Consider the following 24,590-nt stretch of genomic DNA (forward strand, 5'->3'; position numbering starts at 1 on the left):
GTAATCTCTAATAATGGTATATAAACACTAAATCAAATTCAACACCAAGGTAACCTCTTAATTGTATCTTAATTATAACTACTTAACTGTATCTCCAACAGGATATAAACTTACATTAAAGATTAGTTCAGTATATTCCTAGCATACACTAAGTACTCAAAAGAATTTTAAATTAACAAATTAACTCACAAAATCTAGCTTGGTGCTGGTATATGGTGCCATCAATGAAAACCTGTTTAACTGTTAATATACTGTGCATTTCCTCTGCTTAACAAAGCAAACGTATCTGGAAAAGTTGTGCACAAATATGTTCAAAATTCATTAGGGAAGATTAGTTTGCCATTTAAACTAATTCTACAATCCTTTTATAAAGCAAAGAATGCCTCCCCAAACGTGTTATGTAAAGACACTTAAATTTTTATTTGAATGTTAATTTTACTTTAATAAACTAAATCTTTATTAAAGATGAAGCAAGAGTCTCATCTGACTTGCTCTGAATCTCTCATAGCTAAAAGGGAAGTTTCCTTCTTCTGAACTTTTTAATACATAGCACCCCATCTTACCTTTCTTAAGGCACATATTACTTCTATCTTATATGAAAATAATGTATGTGCATGCTTCATCACTTCTCTTAGAGAGCAGGGTTTCTGATTCATCCATGTGTCCTCTTCTACCCAACACCCCTGCTATACCTTTGCAAAGAATAAACAATAAATTGATGGTAGAAGACAGGCGGACAATGAATGTGGACAAATGTCAAAATGGTCTCCTTCCTTTTAACATGAAGGTAATACTGCTTCAGTATTGAGTCACACGTTAGTTCATTCCCAAAAGTACATGAGGTTGCGCTTCTAGCTAGTGTTGCTCTTTGGACCATGCACTCCTGGAACACCTAGCAGGGGCTCAACCTGCTAGGCAAAGCTAACCTAAAGATTGAAATCACAAGAGGCTGGCTCTAGGGTGTAGAATGGACAGGAAAAGGACAGGAGGAAATTTTGCAGGATGACAGCAATGCTCTATCTTTTGATTGATACTGGTAACAAGGGTGTAAACAAATGTCAAAACTCATCTAAATGTATACTTGAAATCTGTGGGGTTTTTTATTGGGTATAATTATATCTCAATAAAAGTAATTAAATAAATAGCACTTGCCAGAATTCCACAAAGATACACTGTTTACAACAACAACTACAAAATAGGAAATGACAGCAATAATACCCATTCCTGTAGTCTCCTTTCTATTTGGGAGAGCACAGACTCCTTAAGCCATCTTGATAGTATTTAATGTACCAGAGAGCCTTCACTAGTTAATGCCTTGTGGGCACTCAATAGCCCAAAATGTCATCATGCTACTGGAAAGCTACACCACCAGAAACACTGAGGATTCACAGACCCACAATAATGGAGGAATTTTCCCTATCATTCATAGGGATAGATAACTTCCTCATCTCCCCCTCCCCATTACAGAGGGCCTCATTCGAGCAGCAGTATACTACAGATAGAGCCTTAGGAAAATATATTGAATCAGTATACAAGGGGACAGTGATATTTGGGGTCTCTCCAAGATCCTGGAAGATGGCTGCCTTCCTTCAAAGAAACCAGACATGTATCAGAACAGAGATATATACAAGATCATCTTTAAGAGCTGGAACAGCCTAGAGGTAATTATACTAATTATGACTAATTATACTAAGTATCAGAAAGTATTAAAAGTAATAGAACTACAGTAGGAAGGCCAGAACCAGAACCAGAAAGCCAGAATAGAAGTTTTGCTGATCAACAGATTAGACCTGTTTGGTTCTTGTAATAGGTATGTCTCTAACACAGAGATACTGCATCTTGATATCAATGTCTGATTAAATAGCTATAATATAATATATAACTCCCTTTAGTCTGCTTCTGCTTATAAATTTGGCATCCCATATAGCTTGCTTTCAGACTATATGTACTAATGCACTAATGAGATAGCCTAAATATGCAGTCTCCTTAACAGTTATATATCTTGTTATGAATAAATTTGAAAATTAGCTTATGTAATAGTTACCACAATGTACATTTAGTGAATATTATTATATGTCAAACACTGTCATAAACTTTAGCTTTTTGTTAATATTTACTGAGCACTTATATGCCAGACACTGTGCTAGTGCTTTAAATATAATATTAATTCTCACATCAATCTTATGATATAGGTTCTTTTATTATATCCATTTTGTAATTGAGAAAATAAAGGCTCAGAAAGTTTTATGTAACCTGCCCATGGACTCACATATAATAAGTGGGACAGAGAGGATTCCCATCCAGGTCTGACTCTAAACGCCATGCATTCTACCAGTTACTATAGATCTGGTTAATTTAAGTTTTCTTTCAAAGATTTTCTGAGCCACAAAGGCTGAGTGTCAAATCAGTGATCCTTCTGAACTCAACAGTATAACTGCCACCCTACAAATCCTCGCAGCAATACTTCAGAGGGTGGTACCCCTGCCTTCTGAACTATTGCTGGCATGTAAGCCCCTACGTCATTAGATAACAGATACAGGTCCACATCTCTTATCTGAGACTTTCAGATCAAATGTGTTTTGAAATTCACAATTTTTGAAAAGTAATATACATATAGTACATAAACTGTGTCACACCTGCAGTGGAGTCTGAAGTATTAAGCATTTAATTAATTTCACAATTCAGCAAACTACTATTTAGGTAGTACAACATATATTTACACTAAGTATGACAGAGATTATAAAGAGTCACACAGTTCAAGACAGGCATTACTTCCAAATGAGAATATAATAAATTTAGAAAAAAAACTTCTGGAATTCAGAGACTGAGGGATTTCAGAATTATGGGTAAAGGACTGTAGACCTGTATTTTGATCTAGTGAAATCTTACATTGTAAAGTCCCAGGTCTCTCACTATTTCTTAAAAAGGACAATTTTATCTTCAAATCAGAATTTCAGGCCAGTAGAAAGAGAACCACTTTCACAGGGTTTAATTAAGCACAGCTATGATGGCAGGGATTGCGCATCCTTTCTAAGAAAAAGTTAAATATTAAATACTAACTAGTAGCCTAAGTGCTACAAATTACTTAAGGTATGTTAATATATATTGGACCTCAATGTATATTTCCTATGTTTGTTTAGTTTTTCAAATACTGCCCAAAATACTAAATAGTGATTAATGTTATTTCACAAAAAAAGTGATTGAAAGAAATGATGGGGGTGTGTTAAACTCCAGGTGGTTTATGCTGTATACTAGTACTTCTCTCACCAAACTGCGCAGTGATAATCCATTATTATCATTCAACTCCACTTTTCTATTAAAAATTGCCAAGAATGTTTCTCCTTATTTGGAAAAGACTAAGTCAGGGCCCAAGATAATAAGATAATGGAAAGATGAACAGCAAGAAAAGCACTACGAAGATGGGAAAATTTGTATAATGCAAAATTTTTTTAACATCTTTATTGGAGTATAATTGCTTTACATTGTTGTGTTAGCTTCTGCTGTATAACAAAGTGAATCAGCTATACGTATACATATATCCCCATATCCCCTCCCTCTTGCATCTCCCTCCCACCCTCCCTATCTCACCCCACTAGGTGGTCACAAAGCACCGAGCTGATGTCCCTGTGCTATGCAGCTGCTTCCCACTAGTTATCTCTTTTACATTTGGTAGTGTATATACATCCATGCCACGCTCTCACTTCGTCCCAGCTTACCCTTCCCCCTCCCCGTGTCCTCAAGTCCATTCTCTACGTCTGTGTCTTTATTCCTGTCCTGCCCCTAGGTTCTTCAGAACCACTTTTTTTGTTGTTGTTAGATTCCATATATATGTGTTAGCATACGGTATATGTTTTTCTCTTTCTGACTTACTTCACTCTGTATGACAGACTCTAGGTCCATCCACCTCACTACAAATAGCTCAATTCGTTTCTTTTTATGGCTGAGTAATATTCCATTGTATATATGTGCCACATCTTCTTTATCCTTTCATCTGTTAATGGACACTTAGGTTGCTTCCGTGTCCTGGCTATTGTAAATAGTACTGCAATGAACACTGCAGTACATGTCTCTTTTTGAATTATGGTTTTCTCAGGGTATATGCCCAGTAATGGGATTGCTGGGTCATATGGTAGTTCTATTGTTAGTTTTTAAAGGAACCTCCATACTGTTCTCCATAGTGGCTGTATCAATTTACATTCCCACCAACAGTGCAAGAGGGTTCCCTTTTCTCCACACCCTCTCCAGCATTTATTGTTTGTAGATATTTTTGGTGAAATGCAAATTTTTTGTGTTGTTCTTGTATTGCCAGAACAATAGCCAGAACCATGGATTTTTGAAGTCTTAGTCCTAATTCTAAAACTCATCCTTCAGGTCCCAAATTAGAATGAGGCTATGCTCCAAAAGCTCCTTGTTCAAATTTAGGGTTTAGAACCCAGAACAAATTTTTGCAAAGAAACTGTTAAAAATGGTTCCCAGGTTAGCTAGGAAAAGCACTCAAAATACAGCATGTGAATATCAAAAGATATGGGGAAAGTTGTTATAAATTCAAACATTGCCTAAGAAATTATTTTCTTAAAGAATTTCTCTTAGATGTTGGTGCTCAAGGGAAAGCAGGATTATGAGCAAGAATAAGGAAGTAGGTCAAGAATTCAAGAACTATGCCAAAGGGCTTAAGAAACTTTCAAGGACTTGAGAAGTCAATGATCTGCTATAGACATACTTTACTTTTATAATAAAGAGGGAAAAAAACACTTTTTAAAAAGGCAATTTAAAAACACTCATTCTTTTTTTTTTACATCTTTATTGGAGTATAATTGCTTTACAATTCTGTGTTAGTTTCTGCTTTATAACAAAGTGAATCAGTTATATATATACATATGTTCCCATATCTCTTCCCTCTTGCATCTCCCTCCCTCCCACCCTCCCTATCCCACCCCTCCAGGCGGTCACAAAGCACCGAGATGATCTCCCTGTGCTATGCAGCTGCCTCCCACCAGCTATCTACCTTACGTTTGGTAGTGTATATATGTCCATGCCTCTCTCTCGCTTTGTCACAGCTTAACCTTCCCCCTCCCCATATCCTCAAGTCCATTCTCTAGTAGGTCTGTGTCTTTATTCCTGTCTTACCCCTAGGTTCTTCATGACATTTTTTTTTCTTAAATTCCTTATATATGTGTTAGCATACGGTATTTGTCTTTCTCTTTCTAACTTACTTCACTCTGTATGACAGACTCTAGGTCTATCCACCTCATTACAAACAGCTCAATTTCATTTCTTTTTATGGCTGAGTAATATTCCATTGTATATATGTGCCACATCTTTATCCATTCATCCGATGATGGACACTTAGGTTGTTTCCATCTCCGGGCTATTGTAAATAGAGCTGCAATGAACATTTTGGTACATGACTCTTTTTGAATTATGGTTTTCTCAGGGTATATGCCCAGTAGTGGGATTGCTGGGTCATATGGTAGTTCTATTTGTAGTTAAAAACACTCATTCTGAACAGACTTGTGGTTGCCAAAAGGGAGAAGGGGTGGGGAAGGGATGGATTCGGAATTTTGGGTTAGAAGCTGCCAACTATTATATATAGAATACATAAACAGCAAGGTCCTACTGTATAGCACAGGGAACTATATTCAATATCCTGTGATAAACCATAATGGAAAAGAATGTAAAAAAGAATGTATATATATGTATATCTAAGTCACTTTGCTGTACAGCAGAAATTAATACAATACTGTAAATCAACTATAATTCAATCAAAAAATAAAAATTAGGGGCTTCCCTGGTGGTGCAGTGGTTGACAGTCTGCCTGCCAATGCAGGGGACGTGGGTTCGTGCCCCGGTCCGGGAGGACCCCACGTGCCGCGGAGCGGCTGGGCCCGTGAGCCATGGCCGCTGAGCCTGTGCGTCCGGAGCCTGTGCTCCGCGACGGGAGAGGCCACGGGCGGTGAGAGGCCCGCATACGGCAAAAAAAAAAAATTAAAATTAAAAATTAAAAAAATTTTAGAAAGAATAAAAACACTCATTCTTTATCAGGTCTAATTAACATGCAAACACAGAACAGAATGGTGGGTTGGTCACAAAGGATATCATCACCTATCTGAAATTTACACTTCATCCTCTTCTGCGTGACTAAAATTTCAAAGTAGAATTAGCTTCAAGAATTTGCCACTACATTTCTGTGCTCACATTTTGTGAATTAAAAAAATCATCAATCAACAAATTCTAAGACTTAGTATCTGCTTCTCCTCCCCTTCTCTAGTAGGCTTTCGGTGAACTGGAATGGAAGAAGAGTCTTTTGTTTATCCTTGGCACTTCAAAGGGGATGATTTAAGTCCCTATCTTACAACTTAGATGTAAAAGGATTCAGTACTTTTTAATGATTAATCAATGCAGTTTGCACTTTAGAAGAACCTCCGAAGAACGTTTATTTCATTGTGATAATGGTGTAAATTAGTTATTACCTGTAAGCAGACTAGTGATAACTTGGGTTTATTTTCATTTTAAAATATCAATGCTAGCACAATTCAGTATCCGCAGACAGAAAGAACATTCTATCTGGAGTCGGAAGGCTTAATCACGTACAGAGAAACTACCATGTGATCTCTTACGTCTCAATTTCTTCATGTGTAAAGGAAGTAAAAACTATTTCACACTATTGTTCATTCCATAAATATTGAATACTCACTAAGTGCCAGGCACTGCTCTAGATACTAAAGACAAAATGATGAACATAAGTCTCTGTTATCATGGAACAGAGACTTACATTCCAGAGGGAATGCTTACATTCCAGAGGGAAATAGACATAAACAAACAAACAAAATAATTTTAGCAGCTAACAAGAAATGCTATGAAAAAATAAAACAAGACCATTGTGCTAGTGACTAAGTGAGGTCTACTAAGGAAAGACTTCTCTGAGCAGTGACGCCTAAATGAAGACCTGTACACCAACAAGGAATCAGCCATGGTACAGCCGTGGGATAATATCAGTCCAGGAAGCCAGAAAATATATGCAAAGGCCTGAGGCAGGAACAAGTTTGAGGTGTTTTAGGAACACACAAAAAAAGCTAGAGTGGATAGAGAGTGGTGAGCAAAAGGTTTACTGTAGAAAGGTAAGTGGAGAAAGATCATAAAGCCATAAGTCATAGTAAAGAGTTTGGATTTTTTTCCTATAGTCTAATATTAGAGAATTTTAAGCAGGGGGAAAAACATGATCTTTTTTTTTTTTCATTTTTTTTAAAGATCACTTGGGCTGTTGATAGAAAATGGACTTTAGAGCACAAAAAGGAAACAAAGAGACCAGTTATGAGGTTTTTGCGATAGACCAAGTGAGACATTATGGTGATTTATATGCAATAGTGGTAGCAAGAAAAAATGGGAGAAGTTATGAGGCTTAATGAGGCAATGTATTTGACAATATTAGAAAATACCTACGACAATGATTAATATAGTAGAGGCTTGTGGCACACTGTATTTTCCAAAAATGGCCTATAATGGTATTTCTCATCCCACAAGCTCTTCTAGAACTTTGCCACTCCCTCATTAAGAAGGGGAGTCTTTTGGGGCTTCCCTGGTGGCGCAGTGGTTGAGAGTCTGCCTGCCAATGCAGGGGACACGGGTTCGAGCCCTGGTCTGGGAAGATCCCACATGCCGCGGAGCAACTAGGCCCGTGAGCCACAACTACTGAGCCTGCGTGTCTGGAGCCTGTGCTCCGCAACAAGAGAGGCCGCGACAGTGAGAGGCCCGCGCACCACGATGAAGAGTGGCCCCCGCTCGCCGCAACTAGAGAAAGCCCTCGCACAGAAATGAAGACCCAACACAGCCAAAAATAAATAAATAAATTTATAAAAAAAGAAGTGGAGTCTTTTGTTTGTGAGTGGGTCTTTGTAACTGCCTTAACCTAGCAGACTGGGTGGGACATAATACAAATTATTGTACATTCTTTTCCAGCATCACAAACAGCATGGGAATCTTAATCTCCCAAAGCCAGATGACTGAGATCTCATTACGTAAGGATGAAGGAAAAGTGATATCCTTTGTTCATTTTGCTACTTGAAGAAATGCAATACAAAATGGTACAACAAATTATGTAGAAAACTTTTAATAAAATGCTCTTAGGTTGTAGAATATCATGTATAAAATGATTCCATTTGTACAAAATATACATAAATGAGTATATAAGCACAGAGTTGCTAGGAAAGCTATTCTCCAAAACACAGATAGTAGGATTTCCGGTAGAACTTTCCTTCCTTCTACCTAATATAGTTTTCGCTATTGTTTCAATTTTTAAAAATTAAGATTATGTTGTCATCTCTTCAAGAACAATAAAACTATTTTTTAAAGCTTTAAAATAAAGAGTAATGTCAAATTCTGCAGAGACAGCGATATTAAAACTAAGGGTAAAAAGCACCCACTGGGTTTAGCAACAAAGCTATCATTGGAGACCTTTGCTAGGATTTTCAGTGAAATCTGGAGGTAAAAAGATTGCTGTAATGTAAATGCAAGATGGATGAATAAAGACAGACAATGCAGAAGACTCTTCCAATAGGTTCACCTATCCTGAAGAAGAGAGGTTAAGATGGTATTTCCAGGGAGACACAGAATTAGCAGAGATATTTTTCAACTTGGGAGAGATACAGTCCACGTTAATTTGTTAATGAAAAAGCCAGTAGATCCTAAAATTCATATAGAAATTCAAGGAACCCAGAATAGCCAAAACATCTTGAAAAAGAACAAAGCTAAAGGCCTTACACTTCCCAATTTCAAAACTTACTACAAAGCTACAGTAATTGAAATAGTGTGACACTGGCATAAGAATAGACATAAAGATCAATGGAATAGAACTGAGAGTCCAGAAATAAATCTTCACATGGTTTATGGTTAACTGATTTTCAACAAGAGTGTCAAGACAATTCAATGGAGAAAAAATAGTGTTTTCAATATATGGTGCTAGAATAACTGGTTACCCACATGCAAAAGAATAATAAAAATAATAAAGAATATAAAGTTTTTTAAAAATAATGTGACCCTTAGCTCACACCATATACAAAAATTAATTCAAAATGGATCAAAGACCTAAATGTAAGAGCTAAAACTATAAAATTCTTAGAAGAAAACTTGGGAATAAAACTTTGTGACCTTAGATTAAGCAATGGTTTTCCAGATATACCACCAAAAGCACAAGCAACAAAAGATAAATTAGACAGAGTCAAATTAAAAAATTTTTGTGCTTCAAAGGACACTATCAAGAAAGTAAAAAGACAACCCACAGAAAGGGAGAAAATATTTGAAAATCATGTATCTCATAAGGGACTTGTATCTAGACTATATAAAAAATTCTTACAATGAAGACAACCCAATTTAAAAATGGGCAAAGGACCCAAATAGATATTTCTCTTAATAAGATTTACAAACAGCCATTAAGCACACAAAAAGATGCTCAACATCAATAGTCACCAGGGAAACACAAATCAAAATATAGTAAGATACTACTTCACACCCACTAGGATGGCTATAATCAAAATGACAGACAATAACAAAATGTTGGCAAGGATGCAGAGAAACTGGAACCCTTATACCCCTAGTGGGAATGTAAAAAGGTGCAGCTACTTTGGAAAACAGTCTGGCAGTTCCTCAAAAAGTTAAACAGAGTTACCGTATGACTTGGCAATTCCACTCCTAGATATATATCCAAGAAAAATGAAATATATTTGGAGATATATATCCAAATATATATCCACTCCTAGATATATATCCAAGAAAAATGAAAACGTATGTCCACACCAAAACTTATGTACACAAGCGTTCACAGTATCATTAATCATAATACCCCAAATGTGGAAACAACTGAAATGTTCATCAGCTGATGATGAATAAATAAAATGTGGACCATACATATAACAGAACACGCAGCAATAAAAAGCACTGATATATGCTACAATATGGATGGACCTTGAAAACACCATGTTAAATGAAAGAAGCCATATTAGAATTATTTAAAGAATACTTTAATGATATGATTCTATTTATATGAAATGTCCAAAAGAGGCAAATCTACAGAGACTGAAAGTAGATTAGTGGTTGCCTAGGGCTAGGGGTGAAATACTGGAAGTGACTGTTAATAGAAATAGGGTTTCTCTTAGGGGTAATGAAAATTTTCTAAAATTGATTGTGGATATGGTTATACACTTCTGTGAATAAACTAAAAATAAAAAGCTCATTGAACTGTATCTTTCAAAGAGATGGTATATGTATTAATGTCTCAATAAAAAATGAAAAGCACCAGGCAACCTAAAAATTTACTAATATTTTCCATATGAAATTGTTACAACTATGATGTTTAGATGTTATACTGCAAAATAAATATTCTTAAACAACAAAAGTCTGTACATAGAAAGGAAGAAGTTGAAGACATACAGGAGAGAGGGGAGGGAGGAAAGCAGAAAAAGGAGAAAATCTATAGACTGAGATCCTCAAAAAATGTGTGAGCAGATGAAATCCAGAACACCCAAGGATTACCTCTTCCATCATGACAGAGAAGGACAGGCAGGAAAGTAAGTATACCAACAGGTGGGAGTACGAGCAGTTGAGAGTGTTTCCACCAAATGGACTCTATTGTCTCTGGGAAGCATGGCATCTTCTACGAGTGATGGAGGAAAGAGGAGGATTGAGAGACACTGTAGAGATAGTTGCCAGAGTGACAAACCAAATATTCACCCAATATTTTATTTGCTCATCTGTGCCATAAGAGTAATGCTAAAATAAATTAAATTAAATTAAATAAGTGGACAATCTTAGGATGAAGGCTTAATGTGAACAAAACTCTGGGACACAGAATATCAACTTTCATAATAATCTTTGTCATGTGAATGGGAAAAAATTAATTATGAATACCTCAAAATACTTTCCTTGAATATGATTCCATTTATATGATTCCATGTATCATGTAAACTTAACTTTTGCAAAAAAACTCTACAGAAAGTGGGCATAGAGGGAACCTACCTCAACATAATAAAGGCCATATATGACAAACCCACAGCAAACATCATTCTCAATGGTGAAAAACTGAAAGCATTTCCTCTAAGTTCAGGAACAAGACAAGGATGTCCACTCTCACCACTATTATTCAACATAGTTTTGGAAGTCCTAGCTACGGCAATCAGAGAAGAAAAAGAAATAAAAGGAATACAAATTGGAAAAGAAGTAAAACTGTCACTGCTTGCAGGTGACATACTATACACAGAGAATCCTAAAAATGCCACCAGAAAACTACTAGAGCTAATCAATGAATTTGGTAAAGTTGCAGGAAAGAAAATTAATGCACAGAAATCTCTTGCATTCCTATACACTAATGATGAAAAATCAGAAAGAGAAATTAAGGAAACACTCCCATTTACCATTGCAACAAAAAGAATAAAATACCTAGGAATAAACCTACCTAGGGAGACAAAAGACCTGTATGCAGCGAACCTACCTAGGGAGACAAAAGACCTGTATGCAGCGAACTATAAGACACTGATGAAAGAAATTAAAGATGATACAAACAGATGGAGAGATATACCATGCTCTTGGATTGGAAGGATCAATATTGTGAAAATGACTATACTACCCAAAGCAATCTACAGATTCAATGCAATCCCTATCAAATTACCAATGGCATTTTTTACGGAACTAGAACAAAAAGTCTTAAAATTTGTATGGAGACACAAAAGACCCCGAATAGCCAAAGCAGTCTGGAGGGAAAAAAACGGAGCTGGAGGAATCAGACTCCTTGACTGACGAGAGTATTCAAGGAAAGCAAAAGATATAAAATTTCCATATACTTCTTCCCACTGGTTCTACTTACCCTCTTAGGAGGCTTCTTTCTTTTCTTTTCAGGGCATTTAGATTAGATACAATTTTTCTTCTGTTCCTTTTACAATTCTAAAACTACTATATTAAGATTTGGATTATTACTATGTACCATGTAAGCTTAATATAAAAATCATATTTGATATATTCAAAAACAGTTTATTTAGAAAAGTATAAATTCACTTTTAATTGTTTGGTGTGAGTGGTGCTGATATCTTTCTAGGAGAATCTGAGACTCCCTCCTTTACATCTTTGCAAGAGAAACACATATACTTAAGCTCTTCAAAAACCTAAAATCCAAGAATTAGATGACAGATTTCTTTTTTAATCACCTTCCAGACATTGCTAAGGATTGCCAAATAACACCTAAATGTGTTTAGATTACCAATGGTTTTGAAATTCAAAGTCACTATGAGTCTCTTTCAGTCAGCATGTAACAGCAAAGAACATATTATTTCTCTAATGATTCCTTTTACAAAGACTACCTTGAGTGGCCCTGATAACTTACTAACTCACTATTTCTAACATTCTCTCCAAAGTGTTATAAAAACAATACAAATCAAGAAAGAGTGTTAAATATTTATGGGTAATGACTAAACAAATCATATTTTATAATCTCAACTAGTTCCTTATACAACCTGATTAATCTTCAACATGTCCCTAGTTATTCCTTTTTCCAGTTCCCATGGCCATTGATCTAAATGTTTACTACATTCCTTAAATCTTGACTCTACTCTCATTTTTAACATGGACCCTGCTTCCCATCCCTACAACATTTAAGCATACTCCTACCTTAGAAACCCCTTCCCCTCAATTCCATATTCTTCTCTGCCTCTTTCACAATGAAACATCTTGAGTAATCTACACTTATTTTCTCCACTTCTTACCTCCTATTTAGTCTTCAAACCACTCTAATCTGGCTTCCACACCCACGACTCCATGGAAACTTCTCTCTTTGAGGGCATCAGTGATGTTCAAATTGATCACTCCAATGGATATTTTTAAGATTTCATCTATTCAATTCTCTCAATAGTATTCAAGCCAACTCAGTATTCACACCTTGACTGCCACATTCTTCTGGTTTTTCTCTGATACCTCTGGCTGTCCCTTTTCACTCTCCTGTGCAGGCTCTTTTCTCTGCCAATCCCTTAAATATGACTGTGATGGCTTAAAATCCCTCCACAAATTCTTTGACACTCCTTTCAAAAGGTAAAGCCTAATTCTCCTGCCCATGCCTAAAATTCCCATCCCCATGAGCATATGAGCTGAACTTAATGATTCATTTCTAATGAACAGAATAAGTCAGAAGTGATGTCCTCAGACCAGGTCATACTAAGCACTTTGGCTTCCTCCTGGCTCTCACTTGGATTACTCCTTCTGAGTGAAGCCAGATGCTCTATGATGACACTCACGTAGCCTAACAGAGAGGTTGGCTGGTGAGGAACTGAGGCCACCTTCCAACAGCCAGCAAGAAACTAAGGCTTTCTGCCAACAGCCGTGATTGTGAGTTATCTTGGAAGCAAATCCTCCAACTCCAGTCAAGCCTTTCAGGTGACTGCAAACCTAGCCAATGTCTTGACTGCAACTTCATGAGAGACTTTGAGGCAGAACCACCTAGCCAAGTCACTCCCAAAGTTCTGAGCCACAGAAACTATGCAATAATAAATATTTGTTGTTTTAAGTGGCTAAAATTGTGGGTAATTTGTTACAAAGCAATAGATATCTAATCCAACGGTGTTTCTCAGTGTTCTATTCAAAGCTCTCTGTTATTCCCACTCACTCTCTCAACTCTCCATTTGTGTAAAGCTAATATTTACCTGTAACCCAGATTTTTTCCTAAGTTCCAGACTACACGATATCTTTACATCAATTTCAACATGCCCCAAAGCAACCAACTTTCTCACCCCAACCTATACTTCTTATCCTTCCTATCATCATTCATCAAAGGAAATCTAAAATCCTGGATTTCATCAGACTCCTCCTCCCCTTTCACTCACATCCAATCAATCACTGAAATCCTGTCAATATGACTTCATTATTTTTCTGTAACCATAGTATTCTTTAAAGAATACAAATCTTACCTGAAGCTATTGATCAATTTTAAAAATCAGAGAGACAACCAGACATCATGTGCCACTCGATGTACAGGTTTCCCCTGCTACCTGAAAGTACAGTGTTCCTATGAAACCTTCCTGAAATGGCATAAAGCAAAGAAGCAATAACCTTAGGACACATCTTTCTAACGGATGCACAAAATAAACCAAGGTAAAGCAAAGATGCTCACAGACACAGTTCAAAGTTATGGCAGTTTGATGCTGTGTAGTTCCCAGGAACGGAGCTTACTGGCGCCACTCTTGCTGCTTGGGGTACTCACTGCCTCTATAACAGCTCACTGCAAAAAAAACCCTCTGAATGCTATTTTTGCTTTTCACCTATTTTCCATAAAAGCAAAAATCCTCTTCGGATTTCTTCTGGTTAGCAAAAACAGGTCATAATATAGGTCTTTCCTCAAAGTGAAGTGGGGTAAAGCAAACTCTCAAAAAGCGGGAGATACCTGTAATATGTTCCACCTACAAAGTATTCCTGCCCAAAGGAAAAAAAAAAGTTAAGCTTCTAGCTCTAATTATAAGTTTATAGGAAACACGGAGGACAAAGGAACATGTATAAACATACCACAAGAATATTATCAGCAAAATCCAGAATGTAGAAAATCTACAGAATAATTTGCTGTCTTCAATCAATGAATGGCAGGACTTCCCTGGTGGCACAGTGGTTAAGAATCCGCCTGCTAATGCAGGGGACATGGGTTCAAGCCCTGGTCCGGGAAGATCCCACATGCCACGGAGCAACTAAGCCCGTGCACCACAACTACTGAGCCTGAGCTCTAGAGCCCGCAAGCCACAACTACTGAGCCCACGCATCACAACTACTGAAGCCCACATGCCCTAGAGCCCGCGCGCCGCAACTTCTGGGCCTGAGTGCCGCAGCTACTGAGCCCGCGTGCTGCTACTGAAGTCTGCGCACCTACAGCCCGGCTCTGTAACAAAAGAAGCCACCGTAATGAGAAGCCCAAGCACCACACAAAGAGTAGTGTCTGCTTGCTGCAACTAGGGAAAGCCTGTGTGCAGCAATTAAGACCCAATGCAGCCAAAAAAATTTTTTTAATTGAAAAAAAAGCAAATGAATGACAAAGAAAAAAAGAGAGAAGGAAGACCCATAGAGTAAAAGAGACTCAGTTTTATATGTGGATCTTATTTGGAATCCTGACTCAAATAAACCAACTGGTGAGGGAGAGGCATTTGAGAAAAAAATCAAGGAAATTAAATACTGACTGGATAGTTGAAAATATTAATAAATAATTATTATTATTTAGTTGTAATAATGGTATTGTGATAACATTTTTTAAGAGAGAAACCTTAACATTTAGTAATACATACTGAAATATTCACAAATGAAGTAATGAGTTCTGGGATCTGCTTTAAAGTAATCCAGTGGGCTAGGAAGGAGCTATTGGGAGGATTAATAAGACAAGGTTGGCCATATGTTGATATTGTACAAGCTGGATGACAGGAATTCATTTTACTATCCTCTTCTGTGTATGTTTGAAAGAAATTTTCTATAATAAAAGTTTTTTTCTATAACAAAAAGTGCTTACAACACTTAAATGACTTTCCACTGCCCTGGCAGGGTAAAGTTCAAATTCCTTAGCATGGTTGATCAAGAAAGCCTTTCATTATTGGGCCCCTGCTTCTCTCTCCAGCTCCTCTCACCATTGTCCACCACACAGCCCAAACTCCAGGACTAACGAACTCCTTACTCTTGTCTCCTCGAAAAACATTTATTCCCTCTATCTCAAGCACTTTTCTCTCTCTGGTCACATGGCTAATCTCTATTCACCATTCAGGTAACAGCAAACCTACTTCTTCTAGGAAACCTTTTCTGACCCTCCAAGACAGAGTCAAGTTACCCACCTCTGCACCTCCCAAAATCCTATGCTCCCCTTATCACAGCTCTTACCTGATGTACACGGCAGTAGACTCTAGGTATCACGAGACTATGGACTATATCCATCTTATTTACCATTTTAACCCTTCTTCTTAGCATAGTGCCTGGCACATAGTACATAATCAATAAACATTTGATAAATTTACAAAAGGCACGACCTCCATTAACTTTCTAACCTTCCAACTCCTCACATATCTATATCTCACATAATCTATATCACGTATCTATGTCTCCCTCAATTTTCTTTCCTTTCTTGTCTTCCTTTGTGATCATGATTCACCTAAACGGTTGACTGTCCACACAGTGTTCCTAAATTTATATCTTAGCCCTCCCTGGGCATCTCACCTAATAAAAATTCAACAAATTCTGTGCTATAATCTAACAGGTCTTCATCTCCAGGCCTGACCTATGGCTCCAAATACCTTCTGGACTCAGTCTCCTGTTATCTCCCTACACACCTTTACACTGAAGCTGCTCAGAAATTCTCAATATCTTAATGCATTTTATGTTCTCAAGTTTCCCAATTTGTACATATTTCCCACTGCCTGAAATGCCCTTCTTCTCTTCTACCTTTAAGTCTCGGCTCAAATGTCTCTCTAGCCTTTTTTAGGCAATGTGCCCACAGCAGTCTACTCTTACTTCTATTGTAGAATTTACCATATTGTTTTGAAATTATGCTTAGCTGTCTGCTCTGCTAGATTGTGTGTTCCTAGATGGAAGGGACTCTCTCCTTCGTGCTTGTACCTCCAACGTATATAGTAAAGTGCCTATTAAAAAGTCCCAGATAAATGCTTGCTGAATAATTGTTTTTAATAATTAAAAGACTGAGCTTGGGCTGAAAAGATTGCCTAATTCTACTTTTCTAAAGAAGGTAATCAGTTTCTCTGTTCCTGTATTGGTCAGAATAATATACGAAACTCTTTTGCAAAAACTGAAAATTTATGTATTATGAAAATAAAAGAAATGTAAAGTAAAAAGACCATCCATTCCCAGAAGATAGGTTTGGGTCTGGGCCCAGGTCCAGAAGAGAAGACCCAGGCTAAGGTGAGGTTTGGGTGAATCTATTTAGTTCACAGCAATTCCTGTGATCCTTTCCAACCCTGAGATTATCCCAATATCAATTCTTGGTACAGGCTGACTCTAAAACAAGGCCAATTTAGTTTAGTCCAGGGTTTTCATGGCCACCCTAGAATAGGCCTGCAACCACAGAGCCAGACCAGAGCCCGAGTGATTTGGGAAACAAGGAATAGAGTAACTTGCTATTTACTGCTCTGGTTAAAATGTTGTGCAACTAATTCAGATACTCCTCCTAGAAGATGCAGATCCAAGTTAACAGCCACATGCAAATCATTAAGATGTACCTTCATCCTTCCAAATCCTAATGTACTGAAACAATGTCCAAGTGTACAGAATTCATTGCCAACATTCAATGTTTCCTACTTTCTCTTGAGGTGAATACTTGTCCTTTTCCCATCTCTTTTTTTTTTTTGCCGTACGCGGGCCTCTCACTGTTGTGGCCTCTCCCACTGCGGAGCGCAGGCTCCGGACGCGCAGGCCCAGCGGCCATGGCTCACGGGCCCAGACGCTCCGCGGCATGTGGGATCCTCCCGGACCAGGGCACGAACCCGTGTCCCCTGCATCGGCAGGCAGACTCTCAACCACTGCGCCACCAGGGAAGCCCCTTTTCCCATCTTTACTGGACCTCCTCTAATTTGGGATTATCATTTTATTTTCACAAGATCATTTTATTTTACAGTATTTCTCTGTGGTTTAGCTGCTGGCAAATACTTTAACACCAAAGAACAAGAAAAAAAGCTTCTAAATATCCATTAATGAGAAATATGATACCTCCTTCTGCTGGCAGGGATGATGTTTTTATAGTCTAATCTCAGAAGGGAGGATAAGTAATGGGGTGGGGGAAGGTGGCAGGGAAGAAGTATAATTTAAAAAACCGTATTTAGCCAGTAAGACAAAGAGAGATTTGTCAAGATATTCAGAAAGTAAAAGGGCAAGGAGGCAGAAAAAGGATATGACAAAGGAAGAAAAACAGGAAAAAAAGATTCTGTCTGCGCTAGGAGTTCCCAAGAACCCCAGCTTGGGGCCTCTCCAGTGTGACCCTAGATTCAGACCCACACAAAGTTGGGATTTGTAGAGTAACTTCATTCCACAGTGCCACTCACTGAAATTACTCTACCTTGAATAGGCTGGAAATGTTCAAAAGGATTTTCTGATTATCACTTCTACTGAAACCCAATATTACTCTTCATTTATCTGAACTATGGGATTTCATAATTCCAGAGTTTTCAGGATACAATGTTCATTTGCCTCTCTTTCATGGCTACCTAAAGATAATCTTGAACAATGTATTTAAACCTCATTCAGGTTTGGTCTTTTTTTTCCCTTTAAAAATTATGTAAAGAAAGGAAGTTGATGTTGAAAGTTATACTTGTTACTCCTGCAGGCTTGTCTTTAGTAACTCAAAGATTGCATTTTTCTCCTTCCTGTAGTGAAAGTGAAGTGTAACGGAAAAAGTAAAAAAGCCAGTTATTTAGAACCCTGATAACACTGCTTACTGCTAGCTCTGTGATCTTGAGCAAACTGCTTAAAAGCCAGGAGCCTCAGATTCCAAAACTGTAAAATGGGGATAATGAATACCTACCCTGCAGAATTATCGTGAGTAAAATGAATTAAGGGAACCACTAGAGTAGAAGATAAGCTCCACAGAAAAGGAATGATGAATATATTGATCTCTGTTGATTCTTGCTCACGTGCACACGCGTGTGCACACACACCCACACACCCCTAGCCTAAAGCAATAACAATTAACATGTAGTAGGCGCTCAATAAATATTGTTTAAATTAACGAAAAAATACTAGCGTCCCCATTTCTCTCATTGACATTAACCCTCCTTCCATAATCAGAATTTTTTTTCTTTCTGTCTTCTATTATTTTCCAAAGCCTTCAGGACATTCTATTTTGTTCTTTTAAGAGGCTTCTTCCCTCTCATTGGCTATTATTAACTAGACCATTAACCATTCAGAGACAGTACTTTTGGAAGTAATTTCTCTAATTCCACCCACCTTCCATTTCTAATGCGTCGGGGGTGGAGGGATAGAACATAAGATTCATAGCAATTCATGGACCTTCCCACGGCCACTGATTCGTGTTTAACGACACTGAAGCCCTTAACTCGGCCCTTCCCGGAATATAACTTTCAGGAGACATCGCACTATCCAGTCTCTCTTCGCTAACAAGAGACTCCTGTGTAGGAAATCCTCCGCTCTCAAAAGTTAAGGCGTCGGTCACGCTCGCCTCCCGCGGAATGGAGGCGGGAGTCCTGTGAAGAGACGCTCAACTTGGGCAGACCTGCGAAGGCAAGTCACTTCAGGACCCGGCCAAGCTCGTCAGACCACTGCTCTAAGAAAGCAGCGCTCCTCAATCCCTGGAGGGAAGGTAAGGGGCGCGGCCGTTTACAGGGCCTGGGGGGACAGTACCAAATCCATGATTAACAAGGGGAAACCGCACGGACCGCGCGACCGAACCCCTCAAACCACGACTACAACCGCCCACCCACCTACAACAGCACCCCACTCCACCCCCCCAACAAACACCCGACCCTAAGAAACACGGCTCGCCTCCAGCCCATAAATCATAAAGCCGGTGCCCGCTTATTGGCTGAGCCAGCATCTCTTTCACCCTCATTGGCTATCGGGGACGTAAAACCCTCCCCCACGAGGAAGCCCTCCCGTACGGCTGCACCCCCAAGCCTAGCGACCTCTTACCAGCTACCAAAACGCCCGGTCCCCACCTCCACCCAGGGATCGCGACCCCCGAGGCGCTCGGGGCTTTGCCTCCGAGGACTTACTGTGTAATAGGAGAGCAGCCCTGCATTGTAGTCCAGCACGAACCAACGGTACTGCCAGCCCTTCATTACGTTAGTCCATTTACTCAGCGGCCCTTCCATGATGGACGCCATCTTGGGAGCCGCCAATGACAACAAATTGCCTGACGTCAATCGCCTATAAGGCATTCGGCATGCGGTGGGCGTGGCCGTCGCGGGCAGGGGCGGGGCCAGGGCGGGGCCAGCGGCTCCTTCTCGCCCTGGTGGACTAGCTGACCCCTGGCCCCAGCTATCAAACACAAAAAACGATTTAAAAAAAAAAAAAAGATTTTTTTGGGAGCCTGTTGTGTGCAGGACTCCATACCTGAGATGTGAAGAACTCAAGCATGAATACTGCTGTTAAGATTATTTATTAACATAAATAATTTTACTGCCCATGATGATACCTTACACATCCAAAAGATTTCACATCTGATATTCATTTAAGCAATCATTTCACAAACCCATTCATTTAATAAATACTTTTGGGGGGCTTCCCTGGTGGCGCAGTGGTTGACAGTCCGCCTGCCGATGCAGGGGACACGGGTTTGTGCCCCGGTCCGGGAAGATCCCACATGCCACGGAGCGGCTGGGCCCGTGAGCCATGGCCACTGAGCCTGCGCGTCCGGAGCCTGTGCTCCGCAACGGGAGAGGCCACAACAGTGAGAGGCCCGCGTACCGCAAAATAAATAAATAAAATAAAATAAAATAAAACAAATACTTTTTGTTTTGTACTAGATACTCTTAGGCTTTAGGGATTCAGCAGAGACTTCATGATGCGAACAGGAAATAAATAGTAAATTATACAGTATGTTACAACTTGGTAATTTGGAGAAAAATTAAGCAAGGAAAGAAGCAGAGAGTAGGGGCTACAATTTTAAGTTCCCAAACAGAGAAGGCCTGAATGAGAAAGTAACTTTTGAGCAAAGACCTAAAGAAAGGGAAGGAGGGAGGCTGGCAAAGGAACAGCAGATTGTTCATTGTGAGTGGAGCAGCGAGCAAGGAGAAAGTAGTTGGAGATAAGGTCAGAAAGTAAGGGGAAATCACGTAGAGCCTATAAGGACAATGGAAGTATTGTCCTACGTATTGAGACAATGACTGAGGTCCTGGGAATGCAACGCTGAAGGAGACAGAAAGGTTCCTTGCTAAGAGCTTAAATTCAGTGATGGAAAGCAGACACTAAACAAGTAAACAAGAAAAATATCTAATAGTGATGAATGCCTTGCAGAGAATTTAAGCTGGGGTAATAGGGAGCCAATGGGTAGCTACTTTATATTAGGTGGCTGTGAGTGGTGCCTCAGGAAATGGCATTTAAATTAAGATGTGAAGGGTAAGAAAAAGGGAACTAAGAAGCAGGGCATTAGCTAAAAGTGGCTGTGAGATCAAGGGAGAGGTTTTCTTTGTCTTTAATTTTTTAATTTTTTGCACTTAAAAGTATTTTGTATATTCAGGTACTGTGCTGTGAATCCCTCCTCTTTGCTGATAACAGAAGCTCTAGGAGAAAGAATATCACTGAGGGAGCTAAACAGAGAACCTACTTGCTAGCTAATCAAATTGGGTGAAGAGCTAAAGTAAGATCAAATTTATTATGCTTGATCTGCTTGATATCTTTTTTCTCAGTTTTATTGAGATATAATTGACATATAACATTGTGTAAGTTTAAGATGTACATGACTTGATATATATGTATATTGTGAAATGATTACCATACTACATTTAGTTAACATCCATCACCTCACCCCATAATTTTTTTTCATGTGATGAGAACTTTTAAGATCTACTGTCTTAGCAACTCTCAAATATACAATACAGTATAGTTAACTATAGTCACCATGCTTTACACTACATTCCCAGAACTTATATATCTCATAACCAGAAGTTTTAATCTTTTGACCAACTTTTAGTTTGATGTAGTCCCACTTGTTTATTTTTGCTTTTGCTGCTGTGTGCTTTAAGTGTCATGTCCAAAGAAATCATTGACCAGACCTATTTCAAGAAACTTTCCCCTGTTTTCTTCTAGAAGTCTTATGGTTTTAGGTCTTACAATTAAGTCTTTAATCCATTTTGAGTTAATTGTTGTGAGTGGTTTAAAATAAGGGTCTAGTTTTATTCTTCTTCATATGAATTTTCCCAGCACCATTTATTGCAAAGACTACCTTTCCCCCACTGAATGAGCATTCTTGGCTCCCATGTCAAATATTAGTTGACTGTATATGCATGGGTTTATTTCTGGGCTCTTGATTCTGTTCCACTGATCTATATATGTTTTTAATGGCAGTGTCATACTGTTTTGATTACTATATCTTTGTAATATAGTTTGAAATCAGAAAGTGGGATGCCTCCAGCTATGTTATTCTTTCTCAGGATTGCTTTAGCTAAGCAGACTCTTTTGTGGTTCCAAATGAATTTCAGGATTTTTTTTTCTATTTCTGTAAAAAATGCCACTGGAATCTTGAGAGAGATTGCATTGAATCTATAAGTGGCTTTGGGTAGTATGAACGTTTTAACAATATTAATTCTTCCAGTTCATGAACATGAAATAGCTTTCCATTTATCTGTGCCTTCTTCAATTTCTTTCATTAATATTTTTTAGTTTGCAGTGTACCGATCTTTCACCTCCTTGGTTAGATTTATTCCTAAATATTTTATTGTTTTTTGTTTCTGTTGAAACTGTGTCCCATAGGGTTAACAGAAGCTGGAGCCTAAACAGAAATCCTTGATTGTGTCTTACAGAACAGCAGATAAGGAAACAACTTGTTAGTAACCCCACTGTTTGTAACCTGCCTTTACTGATTAAGTCTGCTGTCAGTTTGTTTGATTTTTTTTTTCCTTTCTCTAACTGCATACCCTCCAAGCTTCACATAGCCTAGGTAATATATCACTGTACTTCTTAACCATGCCTACAGATAACCTTCTGACATATGGGTCACTACAATAACAGGAGCTTAAGTTGTTTTCCAGAAATTTGGAGTTGGCTCCTGCTCAGTTCAGACTGGCTAGGACTAGTGGGCACCACTGACCCTAAAACTGGGCCTGCTCAGAACACTGAATACCTCACCTTTTCCCTACCTCCAATCACATTTCCCCACACTGAAAACCACCCTGCTTTTTATCCCATAAATATCACAGGCCTGTCACCCCTGGGGAGACAGATCTGAAATTTGTTCTCCTGACTCCTCGTTTGGCTTTCTCCTGAATAAACCCTTTCTGTACTGCAAAGCTCCATGTCTCAGTTTGGCTTCCTGCAGGTCAGGCAAAAAAACTTGGTTTGATAACGCTATTGTAAATGGGATTGTCATTTTTACATTTTTTTTCAGATAATTTATTGTTAGTGTATGGAAACACTACTGATTTTTGTATATTGATAGTATCCTGTAACTTTACTGAATTTGGCAATTAGATCTAACTTTATTTTGTGGAGTCTTTAGGATTTTCTGTATATAAAATCATGTCATCTGCAAATGGAGAAAATTTTACTTCTTCCTTTCTGATTTGTATGTCTTTTATTTCTTTTTCTTGCCCGATTTCTCTGGCTAGGACTTCCAGTACTATGTTGAATAGGAGTGGTGAGAGTGCACACCCTTGTCTTATTCCTGATCTTTGAGTAAAAGCTTTCAAGCTTTCACCATTTAGTATGATGTTAGCTGTGGGTTTGTCATACATGGCCTTTATGACATTGCAGTATATTCCTTCCATACCGAATTTGTTGAGAGTCTTAATCATGAATGGATGTTGAACTTTGCCAAATGCTTTTTCTACATTTATTGTGATGATCATATAATTTTTCCTTTTCATTTTATTAATGTGATGTGTCATGTTTATTAATTTGCTTGTTGAACCATCCTTGCACCCCCAAAATGAATCTCACTTAATTGCTGTGTATGATTGTTTTGATGTGCGGTTGAATTTGATCTGCTAGTATCTTGTTGAGAATTTTTGCTTCTATATTCAGAGGGATATTGGCCTAAAGTTTTTTTGTTTGTTTGTTTTCATGTAATGTCTGTGTCTGGCTTTGATATCAAGATAGTGCTGGCCTTGTAAAATGAGTCTTGGAGTGTTCACTTCTGTTTGGTTTTTTTGAAGGGTTGAGAAGGATTGGCATTAATTTTTCTTTGAATGTTTGGTGAAATTCACCAGTAAAACCAGGAGCTATACTTCATCCATAGTAATAAGTATGGGAGAGCAGTGAGTATGGGTTCAAATGCCATGGATTGGTAGTTTGGTGGTAGAGAAATAAATAAGCTTCTATCTGCTTTTAGTTGAGGAGAGGCTCAAAGCTTAGTGGTAGGAATGTGGACTCTAATGCCACAGTACCTAGGTTTGAATCCTCAGGCCCATTAGTTAGTAGCTATATGATATTAGGCAAGTTTTCTAACTTCTCCGTGCCTCAGTTTCTCCATCTTTAAAATGTTGATAATAAAAAGTTGTCTTCAGGATTAAATGAACTCACACATGTAAAGACCTTAGAACAGTACCTGGTAGATACTGAACGCTCAATATATGTTAGTTTTTAGAATTTTCTGAAGAAAATGTGGCATGAAAAAAGAGGGGATGGCTTGAAAGTATCATTTCAAAGAGTGAGAAAACAATAGAAGTGGAGTAGGATTGCTGGGCAGTGTTGCATACCCATTTAAGATTTATGGTCATGGGGACTTCCCTGGTGGTCCAGTGGGTGAGAATTTGTGTTCCCAATGCAGGGAGCCTGAGTTCAATCCCTGCTTGGGGAACTAGATCCCACATGCATGCTGCAACTAAGTGTCTGATGCTGTAACTAAGGAGTCCTCATGACGCAATGAAGATCCTGTGTGCTGCAACTAAGACCTGGCACAGCCTAAATAAATAAATAAC

The 24,590-nt window shown here is 38.4% G+C and overlaps 1 protein-coding gene across 5 annotated transcripts in view; it reads right to left on the bottom strand.

The window, feature by feature from the left end:
• Nucleotides 1–19,907, bottom strand: part of OSBPL9 (oxysterol binding protein like 9) — a 167,824-nt gene extending 147,917 nt beyond the window's left edge. For all 5 annotated transcript variants that reach the window (XM_022575670.2, XM_022575671.2, XM_022575669.2 and 2 more), the window contains exon 1: nt 19,728–19,907. In XM_022575670.2, the coding sequence (XP_022431378.2) occupies nt 19,728–19,892 (165 nt within the window). In that variant the 5' untranslated portion in view covers nt 19,893–19,907. The remainder of the gene's footprint in view (nt 1–19,727) is intronic.
• Between the last annotated feature and the right edge of the window lie 4,683 nt (nt 19,908–24,590).

Source organism: Delphinapterus leucas, chromosome 1, assembly GCF_059928025.1.
Source record: "Delphinapterus leucas isolate spDelLeu-1000000601 "Yukka" chromosome 1, BTC_Dleu_Yukka2, whole genome shotgun sequence".
NCBI classification, from domain to species: Eukaryota; Metazoa; Chordata; class Mammalia; order Artiodactyla; family Monodontidae; genus Delphinapterus; species Delphinapterus leucas.